The sequence below is a fragment of the Pyrgilauda ruficollis genome, unplaced genomic scaffold (genome assembly GCF_017590135.1).
Source record: "Pyrgilauda ruficollis isolate IOZ18807 unplaced genomic scaffold, ASM1759013v1 scaffold6, whole genome shotgun sequence".
Lineage (NCBI taxonomy): Eukaryota > Metazoa > Chordata > Aves > Passeriformes > Passeridae > Pyrgilauda > Pyrgilauda ruficollis.
In genome coordinates this window covers 18,022,972-18,044,755 of record NW_024527710.1, presented here as the reverse complement: position 1 = coordinate 18,044,755, position 21,784 = coordinate 18,022,972, and the positions used below count along the sequence as shown (strand labels likewise).

General features: G+C 48.1%; 1 protein-coding gene across 1 annotated transcript in view; it reads right to left on the bottom strand.

Moving 5' to 3' along the window:
* The window catches only part of DNAJC6 (DnaJ heat shock protein family (Hsp40) member C6), a 30,165-nt gene that overhangs the window by 2,481 nt on the left and 5,900 nt on the right, over positions 1-21,784 (bottom strand). Inside the window, exons 2-17 of the mRNA XM_041483213.1 lie at positions 16,142-16,292; positions 15,346-15,395; positions 15,101-15,249; positions 11,478-11,600; positions 10,689-10,945; positions 10,177-10,294; positions 9,567-9,646; positions 9,203-9,396; positions 9,029-9,109; positions 7,968-8,420; positions 6,024-6,176; positions 5,187-5,255; positions 4,428-4,562; positions 2,463-2,720; positions 1,807-1,952; positions 642-818 (exon numbers count right to left, since the gene is read on the bottom strand). Coding sequence (XP_041339147.1) covers positions 642-818; positions 1,807-1,952; positions 2,463-2,720; positions 4,428-4,562; positions 5,187-5,255; positions 6,024-6,176; positions 7,968-8,420; positions 9,029-9,109; positions 9,203-9,396; positions 9,567-9,646; positions 10,177-10,294; positions 10,689-10,945; positions 11,478-11,600; positions 15,101-15,249; positions 15,346-15,395; positions 16,142-16,292 — 2,594 coding nt within the window. The remainder of the gene's footprint in view (positions 1-641; positions 819-1,806; positions 1,953-2,462; positions 2,721-4,427; positions 4,563-5,186; positions 5,256-6,023; positions 6,177-7,967; positions 8,421-9,028; positions 9,110-9,202; positions 9,397-9,566; positions 9,647-10,176; positions 10,295-10,688; positions 10,946-11,477; positions 11,601-15,100; positions 15,250-15,345; positions 15,396-16,141; positions 16,293-21,784) is intronic.

The window sequence follows — 21,784 nt, the reverse complement described above, 5'->3', positions numbered from 1 at the left end:
CATGGAAGGGGAAGCGCTGCCACTTGACACGGTTCCTGGATGAAATGTGAATTCCTGCAAAGCTCAGGCAGCCCACATCCTCCCAAGCCTTGAGACTCCCAGGGCCTCCATTCCCTGCCAAGTGGAAGCTTCCTCCTCCCCACGGGGTGTCCCAGCGGGACTCGTTGCTCCCTGCTCAGCAGCCAGAGCACGAGCCACTGGCAACCAAACAACCTGATGGTTGCATTGCAGGAGTCTGACTTGGATCTCCTTTAGCAGGAGCTGCTGTCCAGCAGCAGGATGGCTGAGAGTCAAAGTGACGGTGACAAAAGCTCTGAACTTCTGCTGCTTGAAGCAGCAGGTTCCAGGCACAGTCTTGGGGCTGGCAGTGGTTTCACAAACCCCTGACTGCTTTGGGCTGGGACAGACCTTCAAGCCTAAATGGTTCCATGGGCAGGGACACCTTCTGCTGTCCCAGGCTGCTCCAGCCTGGCCTTGAACACTTCCAGGGATGAGTTTAGAGTTCTCAGCTTCCGGAGACCAGCAGAGATCTTGAGCTCCCACTTTCCACAGAGCTGTTTGCAGCAATGAATCAGTGATCCCATCCAACCCTTTATAATCAATGTTGGTTTCCCCCCGAGGTGGAGGCAGCCCAGCCTTACCTTGTCGGGGTGAACGACGAGCACAGCCCGCCTGTACACCTTCTTCACCTGCTCTGGAGTCACCAGGTCTGCCATACTCACAGGCTTCCACTTGGTCTCCCCTGCCCACAGCACCGTGTGCATGGTGGACAGCAGAGCCCTGATATTCCTCTCCTTGCCTTCGATCCACTCCAGGACCTGCAGGAAGAAGAGTTAAGTCTCTATTTATGCCTCACTTTAGATATTACACCAGGACTATTCTTCATTTGAATAGCTGTGACCCCGAGGAACATCTTAAATTTATTTCAATGCTTTAGAAAACCTTCAGAAAACCTTTATCTAATTGCCATTAATTTTTATATCGCTGCTTGAAAATTAAGATGGACTATGAGCAACATCCCTGCTAAAAACACTGACTTAGTAATGCTTAATGGAATAGCCAAAATTAAGTGTTTAACTTTCTGGTTCTTTAGCAAGGTTAATTGCACACCTAAACTAAGCTCTGCTAAGCTAAAATGTAAATGTGAAAACCAAAGCATAAATAGTTTTTACAGTTCCAGGCTGAGCTGCCCCAGTGAAATAAAAACACATCAGAGCAAAGGGAATTATATTGGAAAGGCCAAATCATCTGGGAGCTTCAGACTCGACAGCTTTTGTGGGGATAAAAATGGGAGCTGGGAAAACTCCTGCCCACTCCATGTCCAGCTGTTGTGGCTGATGGTGGTGTTCAGCGTGGCTGCTGTCACTTCCCAAAGGTTAAAACCTTTCCCCAAGGCTAAAACCAGGACATTTTGAGAGGATCATTCTGTTTTCTAGAACTTTGCTTGGCTTTTGCTGCAGCTTTTCCTCTCCTTCTGTAATTCCAATTTGTGGTCTCATATTTCGCATACAGAGCAGGACAGACTGAATTCCCTTCCCTTCCATAAGAGATCTACAGTTTGGCAATTTATTGAGGAGAGATGAGAGAATTCCAAAGCAGGCAGGATTAATGAGGCAGAGGATTAGTTCAATTAGCTGCGCCTGCTAATCAGGGCTGGAGCGCTGTGGAAGAGCAGCAGCCCAGACAGTGACACTGAGCAAGCCATTGTTGATGTGGTCTGGTTGAGGACAGAAATGTAACCTTGGAGTTTTAAATCTGTTGAGGACATTGAATGACTGGGAGGACATCACCAAGAATTTTGCTTACTTTTAGTTTTTCAGGGTCCATCTCCTTTGCCATTTCTTCTTTTCTCATCTCAGCTATTGTTTTGGGGCCCTTCTTGTCCTTGTGAGCATTAAAGCCTTGACCAGATAATAAATCTTCGAAATCTGCAGACACTTTTGGCTTGGAATCTTGAAAATTGAGAAGATTTGAAATTATTATTAGCATGGGTGCATTTAACCCTGGCTTTCTACATGAGATACATCCTTCGGTTAATCACATGAACAATCTCCCAGTGCTAATGAATGTAACAATCTGTCTTAATGAAAATGCAGGTTGTCATGAAAAGTGTTACTTAATGTTACTTGTAAGTTGTTGTTATTATTATTATGGAATCCCAGAATGGTTTGTGTTGGAAGGGACCTTAAAGTTTATCCAGTTCCAACCCCCTGCTGTGGGCAGGGACACCTTCCACTGTCCCACGTTGTTCCAACCCCCATCCAGCCTGGCTTTGGACACTTCCAGGATTATTTTGGAAGCTCATTTGGAATACAGTACTTCCTAAATAGCACAGTTCAGTCCAGGACAGGATAAAGCACCAAATAATCCACATGACCGACTTGCTCAGCCCAAACCCGCAAACCAAGGGGTACCCAAAGGGAGCCAACCCTTTGGTGGACGCTGAATTCCAAGGCTCTTACCCGCACTCGCGGCTCCTTTGCCCCGCTCGCCCTGCGCCCCGGTGGCCGAGAAGCTCACGTTGTAGTTGGGCTTGTTCTGGGGGGAGGCGTGGGGCACGCTGGGCTGGCCCTTGGGCTGTGCCCCCTGCCAGCCGTAGCCCGCGCCCTGCTGCCACCCGCTGCCCCCCATGGGCTGCGGCGGCGGCTTCTGCGGCGACGGGGGGAAGCCCCCGCCCATGCCCGTCGGCGTGGTCGGCTTGCTGGCGAACGAGGGGCCACCTGGAGAGAGCGACAGCAGGGAGTCACGGTGGGAGACAAACCAGAAGTGCCTTTTCAACGCTGGAATTGAGGATCTGCTGGTTGTTTCATGGCGTAAAACAAGGAAAGGCTTTGCTAAGCAGGCAAGTTTTGTAGCCAGGTGCAAATACCCCGCCTTTAGATAATAGTGCAAAGTAGAGGCAGATCAATTCCACAGCTTTTCTCACAAAGCAGAATTGATCCAAGCGAAGTCCCCCAGGCTTCTGTTTTCAGCCCTGCCACGAATGTTTGCAGCAGGGCTTTAGCCCCGAGATTGCTCTGTGAGCTGTTTCTGGGACAGCACCTGGCTTTGAGGGTTTGAGGAACTGGAGGTGGTTTGGGGAAACGGGGCAAGCTGGATGTAGCTAACAAGGAGCCACAGCTCCGTGGGGATGGTGGCAACACCGAGTGACAGAATGACTAAATGTGGGAGGGACCTTAAAGCTCATCCAGTTCCATTCCACTTTGCACTAGCCCAGGCTGCTCAAAGCCCCATCCAGCCCGGCCTTGAGCACTTCCAGGGATGGGGAAGCTCTCTGGGCAGCCTGTGCCAGTGCCAACACCAAGCTGGTGCTGTTGGAATTGTGTCTCCTCATGCTGTGCTGATTAAAACCATGCACAAAGATGTGTCCCAGCACCTCATAGCTTTAGGGGATGCTCCCCTGGCTCCGGTTGTGTTTGTGGGAGGAACCCAGTGTCAGTGTTTTATTATTTCACACTGACATCCACACTCAGCTCCCAGCTCAGAAATGTGTCATGGAAACTGGATGAAGTGCTTTCGATTTAGTCACGACCAACAAAAATGTGCTTAAATATCCTGGGGATGCCAAGCCATTTGTTTTTAAACCCCACCACTCTCCTACAGAATGTGTGTTTTAAAAGGACCTCGGTGGCTCTGACATGGGGCTTGGCATAGTTTTTATTTTGCTCCTGCAGAGCAGCCTGAAATCCAGCAGAGGGAACTGGGAAACCGAATTCCAGACCCATGCTGGGACTGACGCAAAGGGGAAAACAAACATCGCACCAAACCACAAGGGCTCCCAAAGAGCTGAGGGCAGAAACAAAGGCAAGAAAAATCTATTTACCACACTCAGACAATGCTGGGCTTTAAGGAAAGCTTCAATAATTTCTCAGAACTGCCTTTTAAACATTGGAATTGAGGGTTTGCTGATTTTTTTACGGCATAAAACAAGGGGGAAATGCTTTTCTAAGCAGTCAAGCTTTGTAGCCAGGTGCAAATATCCCACCTTTAGATAATAGTGCAAATTAGAGGCAGATCAATTCCACAGCTTTTCTCACAAAGCAGGAAAACGAGTCAAGTCTAGAAGGAAGCAATTCCTCAAGAACCCCAGCAGCTTTGCAGAGCCAAATTCTCCTCCCAGGCCTGTAGCAGCACTTGAACACAGAGCATCCTCAGCCAGAGCATGTTTGGACTTATCAGAGCTTGTGCTTTGCAATCCATGGAGCCTGCTGAGCTCCCTGCACGTTGCCAGCACATTTTTGACCAGGGATCAGGAAAAGCACGGATTTGTGAGAGTTTACAGAGAATCAGGCAGAAGGGAAAGCCTGGCAGCAGCACTGGCATACAGGTGGGTTGAGAGGCCCCACACATACTAGGCTGCTCAGCCTATTTCTCTAAAAGAATGCTGGTAATTTATTATTTTCCTTTTTTTAATAAGGAATGCAAACCTGCTAAACTCGCTCCAAGACTTCCCAGATCAGCAAATGGATCCAGTGTTTGGGGTTTAGCCTGATGAGTGGGAGTGCTGTGGAGGGATCCTGTAGGACTGGTGGCAGCAGACTTACTTCCCATTCCTAGACCACCTTAAAAAGAAAAGGAAAAAAAAATATATATATATATAAAAGAAAAAAGAGCATTTTTCCTTCTGTTTGACATTTTTCCTCCTGTTTGATATGAGTGCAGCTCTTCCCCAGTGCTCAGCCACATATTAGAAGACTGCTATTAAAATTGAGTGTACCATTGTCAGGCTCCTCAGCAGCCTCAGACTTGTTGCACTCCCACTCCCAATTAGGAACAGCAGCAGGAATGTTCCAAGACTGTCTGCACTGCCAGAGGAATTGTGACATGTGCATATATTTTAACAACTAGAAGCCTTCAGGAAGCAACTTTGGGAGGCTACACGCACTCTCCCAAGGTTAGAAAGAACCATGCAATTATTTAGTGGCACCCTGGGAATGCACAGCACTCCCCAGGTTTTTCCCATGGCTCTACATGGGATGAAACAACCCCTGGACACCCTCACCTCACCTGTCCTGCTCTGGGCTCTTGAGGAAACAAACCCAGATTTTTTTTTTAATATGGAAATCTTTAGAGGGAAGATGTTCTTTGCAGTCACTGGCAGCATTTCCCCTCTGCCTCTCCCCTCTCAGAGCTCCCTAAAGGTATTATTTTTTTTTGCTAACCACTCTGAATTTCATGGCACATACCTGCTTTGTTGGGCCAGTCCCAGCCACTGGAAACATCTGGTTGGATGGAAACCGTTGGAGTGCTCGAAGCTAAAGAGAATGATTGATATCAGTATCTCAAATGAGCCCAGCAAAACCAGCACAGCCCAGTGCCCACCAGGAGCCACTGGGACTCCACAAAGTCCCAGAACCTCACAGGGAGGTGACCCTGCCCATGGCAGGGAGCTGGAACTGGATGATCTTTAAGATCCCTTCCAGCTTTCCAGGGAGATATTCCTAAGGAGCACATGTTAGATGATCAGGCACAAACAAATCCATGACTGGATGTGTTTCAGACAGGGTTACACATTAAATTTTGGAGTGAGAAGGAAGAAATTAGAGAACTTTTAAACAAATAGAAGAAAATTCCTTCTCTTCAGTAAAATTCATCTGTGAATTTGGTTAGGGTTAGTACTGGAGCTAAAGAAAGCTGGTGCCTGCAACTAAAAACACCAAAGGATGTGTATTTTCTCTAAATATGCCTTTGTTTAGTGCAATTAATGGTAGTTTGCTTCAAAGGAGACCTCATAACCACAGGAATATGTGGGCAGACATTCTTCATGGCCTCTTTTTTTATTTATATAAATAGCCTATTAATTAAGTCTAAGACCTGAGCAAAACTCAGCTCATCCTACCACACTTCAGATGCTGAATATACTTTAAGTCCAGAGACAAAAAGCTCTTTCCTGTTTCGTGGGGTTTCTGTGGTTTGGAGTCGTTTTATGGGAATCATCACTTTGTACTTAATGGTTCCATTTCTATTTCAAAGCAACGTTTTACATTTCTTTAAACACCCTGGGAGAGGCTCCCCTTTCTTACCCATGTGAAAGGGATCGCTGTGCACAGTTGGTGAAGGGCTTCTTGTGGCTTGAAGGAAAGGATCCCCAGGGACAGCTGATGAGCCAAGGAAGGAGCCCAGGAGGTCTGGACCAGTTTGCTTGGGGCTGCTTCCAAAAGGATCAAAGGCAGTGGCTGTGAAAACATATTTGAGAAAATGAAATCATGAACTTGCAGCAGGAATGTGCTTCAGGGTAAGGGAATGCTGTGGGGAGAGGAAATCTGATACCTGAAGGTAGCAAAGAGGAGACAGACTAGGACTGTGGGGGAGCAACTGGAGAGCATTAATTTCCCAAATTCTGGGCACCTAAAGAGCCTCATAGCTGGCCAGGCAACAAACTGACCCCATCTCTTTTTTCCTAAGAGAGGCTGAATTTAGAGCCAGGAAAGTGAGTGTTAAAGTACTCAGGCATTTCAGGTGGAGTTTTAACTGCCAGGAGAGGGTGGAAGACAGTCCGGAGCTTGGAGTTGCTGCCCTGGTGCAATTCCTGCCATTCCTCCTTCCTCTCAAGATGATTCCAGGCTGGCTGAGGTTATCCATGTTGGGGATAAAGGCACTTTCAGACACAGCTTTAGAAAATAATGGATATCTTTCCTACTTATCACTTATTACAAAACTCCAATTCTTCTCAAACTCCATTTGTGATCACTCTGTTCAGTCTTCTCTCTTCCATGTAAAACCCCAACGAACTTAACCAAAAAAAGCTCCTATGAAGTCACTCAAATTCTTGTCAACAAATTTAAGGTTAAAAGCATCCTGAAAGGTACAATCCCAAGAAGCTCTGCACTGTGGTAATGATGCTACTCATTACTTATGTTACTCAGTCACTACTCTTTTCTCATCTCCCAAGCTTTTATCCTTGTTTTCCTGACTTAGGACAATTGAGCTGTGTGATTCTGCCTCTGCAGAGCTCATAAATCCCTAAATCTTTTCCTGATCTGTTGCTGCACCTCTTGTGTGATGTGTATGCAAAACCTGCTCTGGGTGAGAGCTCTCAGACTGAGCCTACAATAAGAGAAACCTTCTCCAGGTACAAGTGACCAATTTCTTCCACTGAAACTTGGATTCTTCTCTCTCTCTGCACTTACCCTGTTTCATCCTTCAAAAGATCCCTCTCCCCAATATCTATCCAACCACTCCTGCAGCCTGGTCTTGCAAGAGACAGAAATTCTCTACTTCCTAATCCAGGATCCCTCTCACAGGTCCAAACTCCCTAAGTTAAAAGAGAAATTCCATTCATGGTGCTGTAGGTCTACCCAAACCCCCAGAGGAGTTTCTGTAAGACTCATGTGCACTATTGGACACAAAATGAGAGCAAAACTGAGGCTCTGCAGTGGTGGTTGGTGTGAGGAGCCTCCAAAACCCCGGGTGTGCTCCAGCAGGGACTGGTTTGGTGAGGACCAGCTTGGAGCAGAGGAGCCTCTTGGGATCCCCCACATGAAAGGGAGGTAGCCAGGATCCCCCAGAGGGATCCTCCAAGCCCAAGTCTCCCCCTCTTGCGGGGGGTGCAGTTCATCATATCATCAATTTCATCAAAAGTTCTGTTCTTCATTACAGTCTCTGCTGGTTTTGCCTTCTGGAGGTAACACCAAAAAAATAATGATTGCTATTAATATCAAACTGTTTAAAGTTTTTGCTGTTTCCTTGATATATGAATGTTTAAAAAGTTTATCTTAACTTCCTCAAACACTTATTGCTGATATATTGGTTATATAATGTGAACTTACTGATTTTTATTATTTTTTAAGCATTTATCTTGTGTCTGCTAAGGAAGGCAGGAACCTCCCCTGAAATGGAAAATGCAAACCCCCCTCCCTCTGAATTGTTATCATTTCGATTTTCAAACCAAGACAGCATATATCTATATATTTATAGACAATGCAATAGATAATGCTGTTATATTTTTATAATAAAGCCACCATTACCTTCTCCTACCCTCGGGGACGGGGACGGGGACGCCGAAGCTGCCGAGCGCCGCGGGGTCGACTGCACAGATCCAGCTCCCCCCACGTGGAAAACCTCCTCAGCAGCAGCAGCAGCAGCTCCAGCAGGGCTCTGGGAGCTCGGCCCTCCGACCCCAAACAAATCATTCAGCAGGTCAGAGTTAGAGGGGGCAGCGCTGGGCTGCGAGGGAAAGCTCTTGCTCATGGGGCTGCCATCCAGGCCCAGCAGGTCCACGTCTTCAGGGGGAGGTGCTGCTGCAGGCTCTTGCTGCTTTTTGCTGTGTTTGGGTGTCCCGTGGGGCTTGTCACCGCTGGCATTACTGTGCTGACTGGAAAGGGACAAGAGTTCGTCATCTGACTGTTCGCTTTCCTCATGCACCAACGCTGCTCGATCCTCTGAGGTGGGGTGAGAGCTACTTTTGTCAGATTTCTGATCTAAATGATGATTGAAAATAAAATTAGGCAGCTGTTAGTTTGGTCATCACAAAGGTCCCGTAAAAATCAGCTTACAAGCAGAACAGAAAGCTGAGAATAGCACAGCAGCATTTGGCTAAAATAATTTTGCTTTTTAAAGTAAAAGCTGGCGAATTTCATCCCCAAAAAGGGTTTTGCAGCCCTGGCACAGCTGGGGTCCCCATCCACGGGGGATGTGGCACTTGGGGGCATGGTCAGTGCTGAGGAATGGTTGGACTTGATGACCCTAAAGGTCTTTTCCAAACTAAATGGTCCCATGATTCCTTTGCCAAGATTAACCTAAATTTTCTCATCAAGGTTGATTTATTTCAAGTTTTAGCACGAAGGAGGCCTTGGGTGAAGGTTCACCCTAGAAGTGTGTCAACAATGGTCCCACAGAGCACAGTTTGAAGAGGATGTTGTAGGAAAGGAAAGGAATTCCCGCTCCATGGCAACACCAGGGTGTGCCCAGCTCTGTGATCTAATGCTACAGTGGGATCCCTCAGCCTCACTCCAGCTCCAGCCAAGGGAACAGGAGTTGTTTGTGTTCTTTGGAACAGATTTGACTCTGAAGACCAAGCCTTGCCTACCTTGCCAGCTGAGAGAGGAGAAGAATGCACTCTGCCCAACGTTCCTGATGTTATCCTGAGGGGAATCCGTGGCACCTCTACCTGCAGCACAGAGCACCAGAGAGGTGGAATTAAACAAAACCCAGCTGAGCATGAAGAAATAGTGGGAAGGGAACAAATCCATGCAGCCCTTACCTGCCAAAGCAAGAGTGTCCTGGTGCTCCTGGTGGGAGGAGAAGAGAATGGAGGGATTGATGTCTTTTGTCGTGAAGTTCTCCCATGGGGGAGTTAATTCAGTTTGTCTGTCTGCAGACTGTATTTCTATGTCCAGTATAACATGAAAAAGCTGAGGATATTTGTCTGGAGAGTCACAGGCATCCAGCTCAGGCCTAAAGGGGACAAGAGTGGTCCAGTTGAAAAGGGAAGAGTATTTCTGGAAGGCTATAAAAAGGCTTTCAGTACATTCAGGCTTTTCATATTTCATCTGTGACTGTTCTCCCTCAGCCTTCTCAGGCTTTTATGCATCAGGTTTGATTAATGTTTGGCTTCAAACACTCACTTGGTGAATTTGAGAGTGGTTGTTCCCAGGGCTATGAATCCAGTGTGAAATTGAATTTGGAATATTTGTGTGTTGGTCATCTGAAAATAAGAAAAAAGCAGTGAGAACAAGGGCTTAAATACAGGAGTTAGTTAAGTCAACCCTAATCTTAACTGCTGAATAACTGAATTCATTCTGCTTATTCTACAGGCAATATTTCCTTCTCAATATTCCCAGATAGTCCCAGTATTTCCATCTGCCTTCAACCCTGCTGCTGCAGCCTCCATACAGCAGAAAACCTTCAGAAATAGGCCTTCTTTCCAGGCTTGTCTTTATTTCTGGGATCTACTTACCAGTTTTGCAATGAAATTAGCTGTTCCCACTGATTACATTGGAGCAACAGGCTTGTGTCCCAAAAAATATAAAACATTTCACTTGGAGCAGAGGCTTCAGGGAAATGTCATCTACACAGCAAAGGGCACCAACAGTGAGTGGAGAGGAGGAAAATATTCACTGCCCACTCTGCAACTTGAATATTCAAGTTTTAAACACATCCTCAAGGAAACTATGGAGATTCCATGTTTGGCCAGCTCTTAGTTCCCCACACAAGAGAAGAGAAACCAGCTCCTACTTTGGCTTGGAGGCGTCCCCCGATGGTCGATCTCATGTGGTAGACAGAGACAACAACATCTCCATGGACAGTGGCTCCCAGTGGGATCAGCACCTTCCCTTCCTGCACACGGTATTCTCTTGGAGGGGAAGAGGAGGAAAGCCAGGGTTATGCTCTCTCCCACCACGTGTCCACATCAAAGCTCTCACCTCCTTCAGGCCAAGCAAGGAGGAGCATTCAATGCTCTACTTGGTTAGAACAAAAATATTCGACAGGGGGAACCAACAGAGCACTGGATGATCTCTAGGAAGGTATCCCACTTCTTGCCAACCTCAGATCCTGATGTCTGTGCAGTTATCCCACTCCTCGAACCTCAGACTCCCTCTGGCCATTTATTTCCACCCCAGGCACTAACTCTCAATTAATATCTCCATTTATCAGCAGCCAGGCAATGACTGCAGCTCAGATATCCCCCAGCAAAGTGGCAGTGGCTGCATCCAGCTGCTGAGGGAGGCAGGGGTGGCAGGACTCACTTCATCCTCTCGTACTCCTGGGAGGTGGTGAGGATCCTGGTCTCTCCGCTGAGGATGTCGCAGAAGGGCCGGCAGCCGTTGCGCTGCTTGTTGAAGCAGGGGACGGGGCTGAGGGTGACTGACTTGATCGTGAGTGGTTTGCAGTGGGGGATGACAGGTTTGTCTGCTATTAGGTCACAAATGTACCCTATGTACCTGCAGGCAGAGAAAACCAGGGCTGAAACCTCCATTTCTTTCATTTCATGCTCAAAATCTACCTCAAAATCCAGCAGCAGTGCTGTTATTTTGGAGGCCCAGGACTGGAGTCTCCATGAGCTCCAACATCCCTGCAGCTCGCACAGAGCCTGCACTTGCAGTGCTGTTCTGTATGGATGCAGCTGGCACAGAACCTGCACTTGCAGTGCTGTTCTGTAAGGATGCAGCTGGCACAGAACCTGCACTTGCAGCTCCAAGCCCTGTCCAGCCTGGCCTTGGGCACTTCCAGGGATCCAGGGGCAGCCACAGCTGCTCTGGGCACCCTGGCCAAGTCACAGCAAGCTGACAGCTCTTGGGTGAAATTCAAACCTTCCTCCTAGAGAATGATTTTGACCTCTCTTGCTTTGCATTTCTGCTTCTCATTCAGTGATTCTATTCCAGCTGAGCTTTGGGTGATGATGTCCCTTCCTCTGGGTCAATCCCATGCCATCCCATCCCATCCCATCCCAGGAGTTGTCCCCATCCTGCAGGCACTCCACGAGCAGTGTGACGTGGCACTCCTCAGCTGTGGCTGGCTGCTGTGGGCGCACTCACCATGCAGTGGATGACACAGACGTTTTTGGGGTTCTGCTGCAGCCAGTTGTGCATGTTCTTGCAGACAGCGTAGAGGTTGTGCAGGCTGGGCGCCTGCCGGACGGGCCAGCTGCACTCAGACACCTGCAGGGATGCAGCACCACAAAAACAGCTTTGTGGGAGCACTAAACAAGCCCTGCTCTACTAATTCTCCCTTCCAAGACACCTACTTGTCCTTTACAACCCGGAGTTGTGTGCTGGAATCTTACTCCACCTCTCCTCGTGCGTAACTCCGCGCCGTGCCTCCCGTGAGTTATGAGGAGGCAGATAAAAAAGCTTTCTCAATGGAATGACATTGGGCTGATGTGTTGTTCCTGCCTGCACATTTTTCAAGATTTACATTTCACATCAGCTCATCTGGAGGGGCTCTTTCAGAACGCTCCAGTCTCGCCTCGATTTCTAAAGCCTTTGTACAACGTGTCCCTAAAAACTGCTCTGATTTGCACAGGGCACTGAGCATCTGTTGTTCTGAATCCTTCTCTGGCACAGGATTTCCAAGCCCTATGTGACAGATATTAAACTGATGAAAGGGAAAATTCTGTTAAAAAAAAAAAAATCCTATCTAAGCATGTCAACGTATGAGCCAGAAAAATGAATGGCTCCTTAGAGCTGAAACCCCACAAATCTTAAAGTCTGTCTGGTTCCTATTCCTCAGCATGCTGGTTCTGAGTCAGTCCTTGCAGTCCCAAGCAGCACATCAAACAGCCCTCAACAGACATCTCCCTTTCATCTGGTTTTAACTGAAATATCATTTTTTTTAAAGGCATTTCTGGCCAGAAGAAACTTAAAGAAGGAATGTCCCGAGGCTTGTCCTCAGCTGAAGAATTGGTTCTCTCTCTCTCTCTCAGCTGACATTTGGCTGCTGCTCAGTGGGAACAGGGAAGGAAGGAGATGATTTGCCCAGATGTTCTTAAACAGCCACATGATCCCCAGAACTGTTTCATCTCTACAGGAAGGAAATGCTCCAGGTTTTATAAAACTTGCACTGCAGGTTCTGTCTGACACCTGCACATCTTGGAGCAGAAACAGACACCCAGATTCCAACCAGAGCCCTGCCAGGCTGTGCTGTGTCCAGCAAGGATCCCAAAGGCTCCCACGGGATGCAGGGCCAGGCCAAGCTGGCAAATTCCATTTTTGTCTCACAGCAAGTTAGATACTTATCTGATTGCTTTTTAGATCTGTGAAAGTTTTGGCCTCCAGAATATCCAGATGTGGCTTTGTGTTGTTGAAGCCACTGAACAGATCAAGCAGTGCTCAAAGTTTGGAGAGCAGGGAGTGACCATTCCCTATTTACCCTCTCCACCTTCTCCTGTCTCCAGAGTTTCTTTCATTCTTTCTGTTGTACAACCTTGATTGTCCCTGTTACAATTCCTACAGTGACCCTTCCACTGACAGTCCTCAGAGCAGCTCTCCCTGCCAAGCATCTGGAAAAGCCATTATCACTTCTCTAGTAAATAATAGACGTTTCCCACCAGTCCATAATTACATATTTACGTTGCCTCTAATTACACATCTGCCTGATGGTTCATAATTAGGAAATTAAATGTGTCCTTGGTGTTTCTATCAAACAGAACCTCACCAGCACTCAGCACAGACAACCTTAGGGAAAAGCAACTGGAATTCTCCACCCAGCTCTGGGAATAAGCACTCAGCACTTGTGTCTTAGGTTGGAAGATATAGCTGGGGTTTGATTTTAGCAGCAGGCCAGCAACTGCCAGGAACGTGACCCACGAGGGGCTTTGAGGTTTGGGTTTGTTTCTTGTCAGATTTGAGTTCTGTGGTTTGAAACTGCTCTCCTCTCCTCTCCTCTTGGGGACCCAGAGGGGACAACGGAGCACAGCCAGGTCTCTGCTCAGAGTCAAGCTCTGGGTGGGGTGGAAGGGACCCTGAAGATCATCTTGTTCACCTCCTGCTGCCTTCCACTATCCCAGGGTGCTCCCAGCTCTATCCTTGGACACTTCCAGGTTTGGGGTAGCCACAGCTTCTCTGGAAAACCTTTCCCAGTGCCTCAGTGCCCTCTCCTCCTCAGCAGACTGGGCACCTGGGGCTTGCTGACCCACTCAGCCACACCTAGGCAGGGAAATGGCCCAGCAGGACACGAATTCACCTCCCTCCTGTGCCACCACGCAGCACAGTGACCCACTTTGATCTTAGGAGCAGAAAGTTTTAAAGAAAGCAGGGACTGAAAAGCTTTTCCTGTCAAAGAGCCAGTGCAGCTCAGCTGACATCCTCATCCCAGCAGAAAACTCACTGGGGTTTCACCTCCTCAAGAGCCCTTTAGTATTTTTTACAAGATATACAAAGCTCAGCCTGGTATTTATTTTATGTATTGTGTTGTTCACAGTTCTTTCTCATGAAAAATACTTGGAATCAGGACTTCTCAGCCCATAAACTGAAAGCACAATATTTTAATAAAAGATCATTTCATTTTCTTCCTGTGTGAGTCAAGGCAAGGTGGCAAGGTTCCAAAGCACCGAGCTGTCCTTTGAGAGTGACGTTAAAAGTCACTTGTTGAGGTGTTGGGCAGGGTTGGAGATAATTCCAGGGATTCAGCAATTATGGCCAGCTCACACAGCAATAGATCTTTAATGCTGGGCTTTCAGAAGTAGATAAATGTTTCTCCACCCACAAACAGCATCAGTGGTGCACGAAAATCAATCAAGACTGAAGATTCAGAGTTCTTAATATCTCTTAATTAGTCTTCCCTGTTCATTTACTCGTATTTGAAGTCTGGTTACTGATGGGCACAGAGAAATTTGCTTCAAGTGTCAGTGAGTGGTTTCTGGTGATCAGAATTACTAAAGATAAATTCAGCTACACCTCAAATTAAAACTAAATTAGCCTTAGATTAGATTCATTTACCCTGACTGAGAGTTAAGCCTGGCAACTGCTGCTGCCTTTTGGGTTGAAGGCAGCAAAAAGTTAGAAATTAAAAAAAAAAACCAGAGCACAGCCCCAAAACACAGCACTCCCTTGTGGGAAAGGGAAAGAACAGGAAGTTTTCAGAAAGATTAAATCTAATCTTGCATTTCAGCAGCAGCATTTCATAGAGATTTCCTCTAAAAGCCATTAATGAAGCAGAGGCTCGCAGTGCTCCCTGATGCTGCTCTGGTTTTAGAGAGGGAAACTGGGCCAGGCAGTGCAGGTGGCTTTTTAAAGTCACAAGAGCCAAAATGCCCCTCAGATCCCGTTTCCATCCCGAGCTTTGCCTGCTTGATTAAAGCCCAGCTGCAAGAAAATCATCTCCCTCCTTCTACTGGTAATTTCTTACAAAGGCTTTTCATTTTATTCTTTTTCTGCAGCAGCTCCAACACTCTGTAGGAGCAGAATAAACTCTGATTTATTTTTTATTTTACTGCAGCCCAGGCTGCCCTCCATACAATGCCCTTCACCCCTTCAGGCTCCTCACATGAACATCATCCCTGAACTTTCCAGCTCTTTCATCCCCGTGCTCCCAGCTAAAACTCCCAAACCCACCCCAGGAGCTTAAAAACACCTCTAACTCCTAAATCCCCTTCAATTCTGGCACAACAGGAGCTGCTGCCCCTTTCCCTGAGCACTTTGCCCCCGTGGAAGGCACTCACCCTGTTGTGGAACTTGGCGCTGCGATAATATTTGGGTGACAAGTTGAACACGGTGTAGTGGTCGGGGTGCCTGGAGTCCAGGAACGTCCTGACATCCTCAATGTGGTTCCTGAATCCCAGCTCCACGCCCTCAGCAGGAAAAGACATCACTGGCAAAGCAAGGAGAGGTCAGGATCAGTGGGAGTGGATGGAATTCTGGGGTTTGGGCTATTGCAGGTTGTGTTTCTCCAGGGAGCAGTGCTTACCTATGATCCTTGAGGTAATGTAGGAAATATCCAGCTCTCCCTTGGTGTAACTAAGAGACAAAGCAGGGGACAGAATTTAGGCACTTCAGCAGCACATTAGGAGTGTTGCCCAGAAAGATCTACTTATCACACAAGGAAAAATCATCTTCCAAGTGAATTCTTGAGATGCAGACAGTGACCCAGCCTCCCCCTCTCCACATGCAGTTAACTGGATACAAAACCTGCAAGAAAGGTCCCTTTTCCCTTTTGTTATTAATTTTTAGTGTCAGTTTCCAGGAGAAATCTCCAGCAGTTTGCACTTTGCAGATCCCTCAAACCCTCTGGGGTCTTGCATTAAATTTCCTTCATTTCTTGTAGCCCCCAATCCCTTGGAGCTGGGCACAGGGAGAGTCCCCAAAGCAAAGTCACCTCAGCCTCTCTTCCATTCCAAGGTGGATTTAGGGATGGGAACATCAGCGAGCACAGCAGAGATAAAATCAACAATCAACACCAGCAACAAAATAAATATTCAAATGGTGGTTCACTGGAAGGATCCCACAGGGAATCCTCCAGGAACTGGAGACCAGGTGCTCCACTTTCACTGGCATTTCCCAGATTTCAGGGTGCTGACACTCACTATGAGCTCACATTGTTTTACTTTGTTTTTCCCCACTTCCTTGAGGCCAAATCCCAGTTATGAGACAGAACCAAAGAAATTATTGGGGATTTTCCCCTTTCCTCAATCCCTGTGAGCTGTGCCATGCTCGTTCAGTGGAACCAGCAGCTCCTGGTTTTTCCAGCTTCAGGTGCACTGTACCTGGCCACAGACTGCATGACCTTGGAGGAGGTGTCCTTCAGGGTGTCCTTCAGGTTGTCCTTCAGGTTGCTGAAGAGCCTCCCTGCTCCTCCCTTCACCATGTCCAGCAGGCCTCCCCCATAGCTGGACTCCATGTCTGGTGACGAGGCACCTTCAACACAGCAAAACCAAAAATTACAACACAGCAAAACCAGGAATTACAACACAACAAAACCAAAGCCAACATCACTGGTTTGGAACAAACCCCAACAACCCCTCTGCTCTGTCCACACCAAACAGGTCCCCATGAGCTGCTGGGTGTCAGGCATGAGGAAAAGTGGTTTTCCTCCTCCAGGGGATGAGGGATGGCTCCTTCCTGCCAGCTGGGCTCAGAGCTCTCAGCCCTGTGTGCAGGTTGAGTGTTCAGTCTCAACACAGGGAGGACAACAGGGTAAAATATCTAAACTGGGGCTTGAACTGGGTGATCTGAACATCAGCCAGGTGTGCCCAGGTGGCCAAGAGGGCAATGGCACCAGGGCTGTGGCAGGAATTGGGTGGCAGCAGGAGCAGGGAAGGGATTGTCCCCCTGTGCTGGGCTCTGCAAGGGCACACCTCCAGGGCTGTGTCCAGTTTGGGGCCCCTCATGACAAAACTGACCCTAAGGGGCTGGAGCATGTCCAGGGAAGGGAAAAGGGCTGGGAGAGGGTCTGGAGCTCCAGGAGAGGCTGAGGGAGCTAGGGATGTTCCAACCTAATGAATTCTGGGATTCTGTGATCTTCAAGGTCCCTTCCAACCAAAGCCATTCTCTGGTTTGAAACTCCCTCACCTCCAACCCAACCCAACCTGGCTGATTTGTTTATCACAACCAAGAACCACCTCCTCAGGAGTGAGAAAAAGACTCTCCCCACCCCCAGGATGTCCCTCACAGGGGTCCCTTCAGGGTCACCCTCCCAGCTGACTGAAGGCTGTCCACCCCAAACTGTTCTACAATTCCATGATAAAATGATAATTTAACTGCAAACGCACCCCCCACCTCAGGCAGCCTCACCCATGGTGAGCTACCCATAAATCCTGAAACTGGAGATTCCACTGGGAAGGTGATGCTGCTCTGATCCACAGCACCTGATCCAGGTCCTAGACTGGTAAAATTAGAGGCCACCTCTCCTCTACACTCTGCTTCAGAACAGAAGATGCCTCCTTGAGGCACAGGAATATTTATTTTGCCAAACTTCCTGTGAGTATGATTTTAAAAATAAAATTTAAAAAAAAAAAAAGAAAGGAAAAAATCAAAGAAGCTTGTTGGCTTCCAAGCATGGAATCTGTGTTTGATCTCCCCTCAAAAAAGTTGTTTTCATGTTATTCTGTGCTGGAAGAGGCAGGGCTGGAAGGAGGAGATGTTCAAAGGGGGCTTTTAGTTCTGCAGGTCAGCTTTTAAAGGAAAGCAAGGCAGAAGAGTGGTAGCTTGGAACAGGGAAAAGGGGACAAAGGATCAGAGGTTCAACAGCACTGGGCAAATTCTTACAGCTGGAAATGCTGTAGGAGAGCAACAGAAGGGCTCTGAGAGTATGGAAAACTTAAAATCTTTAGAAATCAATCTGAAGATTTAGAAAGTGGAGAGAAGAGGAGAAACAGAGACCAGGAGACTTTCACTGTATTTCTAAGAGAAGCTGCAAGAATCAATTCCTGTGCCCCCTGTCCTGTGTCCCCTAAAGCAGAGAATCAGAAAGGATGGCTGAGCAAGAAATGGCTCCCACTGCCACAGGGCAGGGATAGATGGCATGTTGGGAAGGAATTGTTCCCTGGGAGGGTGGGCAGGCCCTGGAATAGAATTTCCAGAGAAGCTGTGGCTGCCCCTGGATCCCTGGAAGTGTCCAAGGCCAGATTGGACCATTCTGTGTTCGGAATAAACCTCCAACAGTCACCAGTCCCAGAATCCCAAAACCCCAAAATTCACAGAATCACAGAATCACTGAGTTGGAAGAGACCTTCAAGATCATCAAGTCCAACCCAGCCCCAACACCTCAGCTAAACCCTGGCACCCAGTGCCACATCCAGGCTTTTTTTAAACACCATTCTAGAACTTTATCACTGTTTCTGTAAAAAACTTTTCCCTAACATCCAACCTAAATTTCCCTTGGTGCAGCTTGAGGCTGGTTCTGTCAGTTCCTGTCCTCTGGTTCTGTCAGTTCCTGGAGAAGGAGCCCAGCCCCAGCTGAGCACAGGCACCTTTCAGGGAGCTGTGCAGAGTGATAAGGAAATACCAAACAGAGCAACAACCTCCTTCCAAAACTGAAATATGTCAGGTGGGAGCCTTCCTGCCATGGTCCACCCTCAGCAGTGAGAGTTCAGCTGAGGGAGCCCCTGCTGACAGCACCAGCCTGGTGTTGGACAGGATGGGAGCTGGAGGGTGTGCAAATCTTAATTAAAGCACTTAAGTGCTAATTTTACAGAGGATCAGGAGATGGATGTGCAGGAGAACTTCTCCTCCCAAGGCAGAGAGAGCTTTGGAAGAGAACAGTGATCCAGGGGAGCTCAGGGGGATGTGCTCAGTACTGGAGCAGATGAGGGTGGCAAAACCATCAATGTCTGGATTAGCCAGGCCAGGAAACATTTCCTACCCAGGGAAAGGGAAAGAAACCACAAATCCAGAAGGGAAATACCCCCTCCTGCTGTCCCCTGCAGTGCCACGAGCAGTGTTTGTGCTTATTCTCAAAACCCAAACACTTGCAGGGGTTTGGAGGCAGAAATGGGAGAGTGGAACAGATGTGACCTCAAGTGATGGGGACATTTTGGCACCTGCAGCCAGAGGTGCCCCAGAGTGACCAGCAGCAGCAGGTCACACCCTGCCACCAGCTGAGGGAGGTGTTCACTGCTGGAATTCCAGATTTGGAATCTTTCCCTGCAAAACCTGCACTGCTGGAGGTCCTGTCTGCCTGGGGAGGTCCCTGAGCAGCCCCCCCAGACAAGGCAGGAACCCCTTAAAGCACAGGCCTGAATTCCAGCTCTCCTGGGAGCCCAGGGGGAGCCAGCCGACATTTAACAGGCATTTCAGACTCTGCCAGTCTGGGTATTTGTGCTGATGAAGCAACTCTGAGCCTCAGAGAGGGGAGGGGGAAGGAAGACGCCTGGAAATTGAGGCTCAGCAGAGAAGTGCTGCCTTTCCCAGGTCACTTAGCAGGAGTGAACAGACCCTTTTTGCCTGGAAAGGGCAGACAAAAAGCAGACATGAAACCACAGGAAAGGAAGCAGGTTTCCCTCAGCTTGCCCAGATTTTGTGTAACAATATCTTCAGTGTCAAATGAGGGGTTTTATTTTTGCTCAGGGAGCTGCTGCCTGTGCTTCTGTTAGAGGTGGAGTGAGGAAGGATCTAAATATTCCCTGTTCCTCATCATGGAATCACAGAATGGTTTGGGATCTGAAAGACCTTCTCATTCCAGCACAGAAAAGCCTTAAAGGCTCATCTCCCACCTTCCCAAAAAAAGAGGTTTGGGAGTTTTAAATCCCCCCTGACTTCTCTTCCAATGGTACCACAAGAGCCTGGCACTACAATGGGAAAACATTTGTTTGTTCCTGTGTTTGTGTCCCAAATTCCCCATTTCTAGATATTTTTTTTATGCTTGTTGCAGCCTTCTCCCTCCCCACGAGGTATTTTCTGGGGGAAAGAAAGGGTTTTTGCTTGTTTTATCCCCTAAGATAAAGGTGGAGGCTGCCCTGTGCCTGGGCAGAAACAGCCCTTTTAAGTTCCCTGCATTGAAAGGAGTCGAGCCACTGTTGTTGTGGCTTCAGCAACAAAGCCTAGATTGTTTTTAAGGAACACTCAGCAAAAAAAAAAAAAAAAAAAAAAGCTGCTTTTTGTGCCTCTCCCCCCCCAGCAGCCAGCAGAGCTCACGTTCCTCCCCCAGCCAGCTCTCCCAGCAAAGCCTGCCTCATGTGGGACGTGCTTTCCTACCAGCCTGCAGGGAGCAAAGCCAGGCTGCTACAACTCCAGGATCACACTGACATGATTTCCACTCCTGGAAGGGTCTGCAGGGGAGGAGGAGCAGCCCTGGAGCAGAAATTCCTGCTCCAGCAGGGTTGGAGCATCCTTTAAAGGGTTTCCCATGGCTGGAGGGGTGTTGGGTGCAGAGCAGGGAATCCACATCCCTGGGTACCCTCAGCATCCCCAGCTCCTGCTGTTCCCCTCAGTCCATCTTTCAGAGGATTGCAAAGAGGAATTTCACCTTCCCTGCCCAGGCAAGGGTGGCAGGAGCTCCTAAAAGCAAATCTCTGGACAGTGGCTCCTCTGCACCCAGGGATAATCAATAGCTGAGATGTTATCAAAACCAATATCACAGATCTGAGGGCTTCTCCTGCCAGCTGGGCTTGGAACAACCTGGGATGGTGGAGTGTGGGCTTGGATTGAGATGGGCTTCAAAATCCCTCCCAGCCCAAATCACCTGTGATTCTCTGGTTCTAACTGTGTTTTAAGGACACAAAATCACATCTTGAACCCCAAACCTTCCTTCCAGCACGTATTCTTCATCTGGACAGCTGAGCTTTACTACATTTAAGCCAAGACTAAACCATCGATGCTGTTATGGGCATTTGCATCCTGTCTTGGGTCAGACACAGCCCAAGTGCCACAATTACATCAGCTTTTCAACAGTCACTGGGTGATGGTTTGGGAGAGAAATCACCACCAGCAGAGGCAACTAAAACAGTGACAAAGGGGCATTCACAGGGAAAACCTGCAGAAATTACTTGGGAAGTTCCTCAGACTCACACAGATCCCAAACACTGATAGTTTTTTACCCATTTTTTTGCTACCAGTCCCATCTGTCTCCTCCTCCTCCTCCACTGTCCCAGATTCCTGGTAGAGTTAGGTTCCCTATGAGGCTGAGCACAGATATCTTAAAGTGTTATTCCATAAAAATAAGCAGCAAAACCTGTGCAGAGCAGAAGAGGCTCTACTCATTTGATAAAACCAGTGCTGAGACCCCCCCAAGCCCAGGTTTCACTCATCCTGACATTTCCACTGTCCCAGGGTGCTCCAAAGCCCATCCTGGGACACTTCCAGAGATCCAGGGGCAGCCACAGCTTCTCTGGGCACCCTGTGCCAGGGCCTGCCCACCCTCCCAGCCAGGAATTCCTTCCCAATATCCATCCAACCCTTCCCTCTGGGATTTTCCAGGTATTCCCCCTTCTCCCTTCACTTCAGATCCTCATCCAAGGGGTAAAACCAGAATATTTCTCTCCTAAGCAGACAATCATGAGGCACAGAAGCATCCCCAGCACCAGATATCTTCAATAATTTATTCAGCTGAGCAGGGAGCTGTTGCTTAGGAGGTTGTTGTTTGGGGTTTTTTTACTGCAGCTTTCCAGCAGTTTATTGCAGTTTCCAGTTTACTGGTACTGCCCCATCCAGGCCTTTTGCCTGGAGGAGATGGAAAATGCCTCACAACAGGGGAGCTTTGGGTTGGATATTGGGAAAATTTCTTCCCCAAAAGTGTTGTCCAGCCCTGGCAAGAGGCATCCCTGGAAGATGGTCTTCCCATTTAAAAGATGGTCTGAGAGGGCTTTTCCAGCCTGAGCAATTCCATAATTCTGTGTTTCTGTTGGGCAAAAAAGGGTCCCTGACCTCCTGTGGGAATCACTCGGAGCCTCTGGCAGCAAACTTCGGGGTAG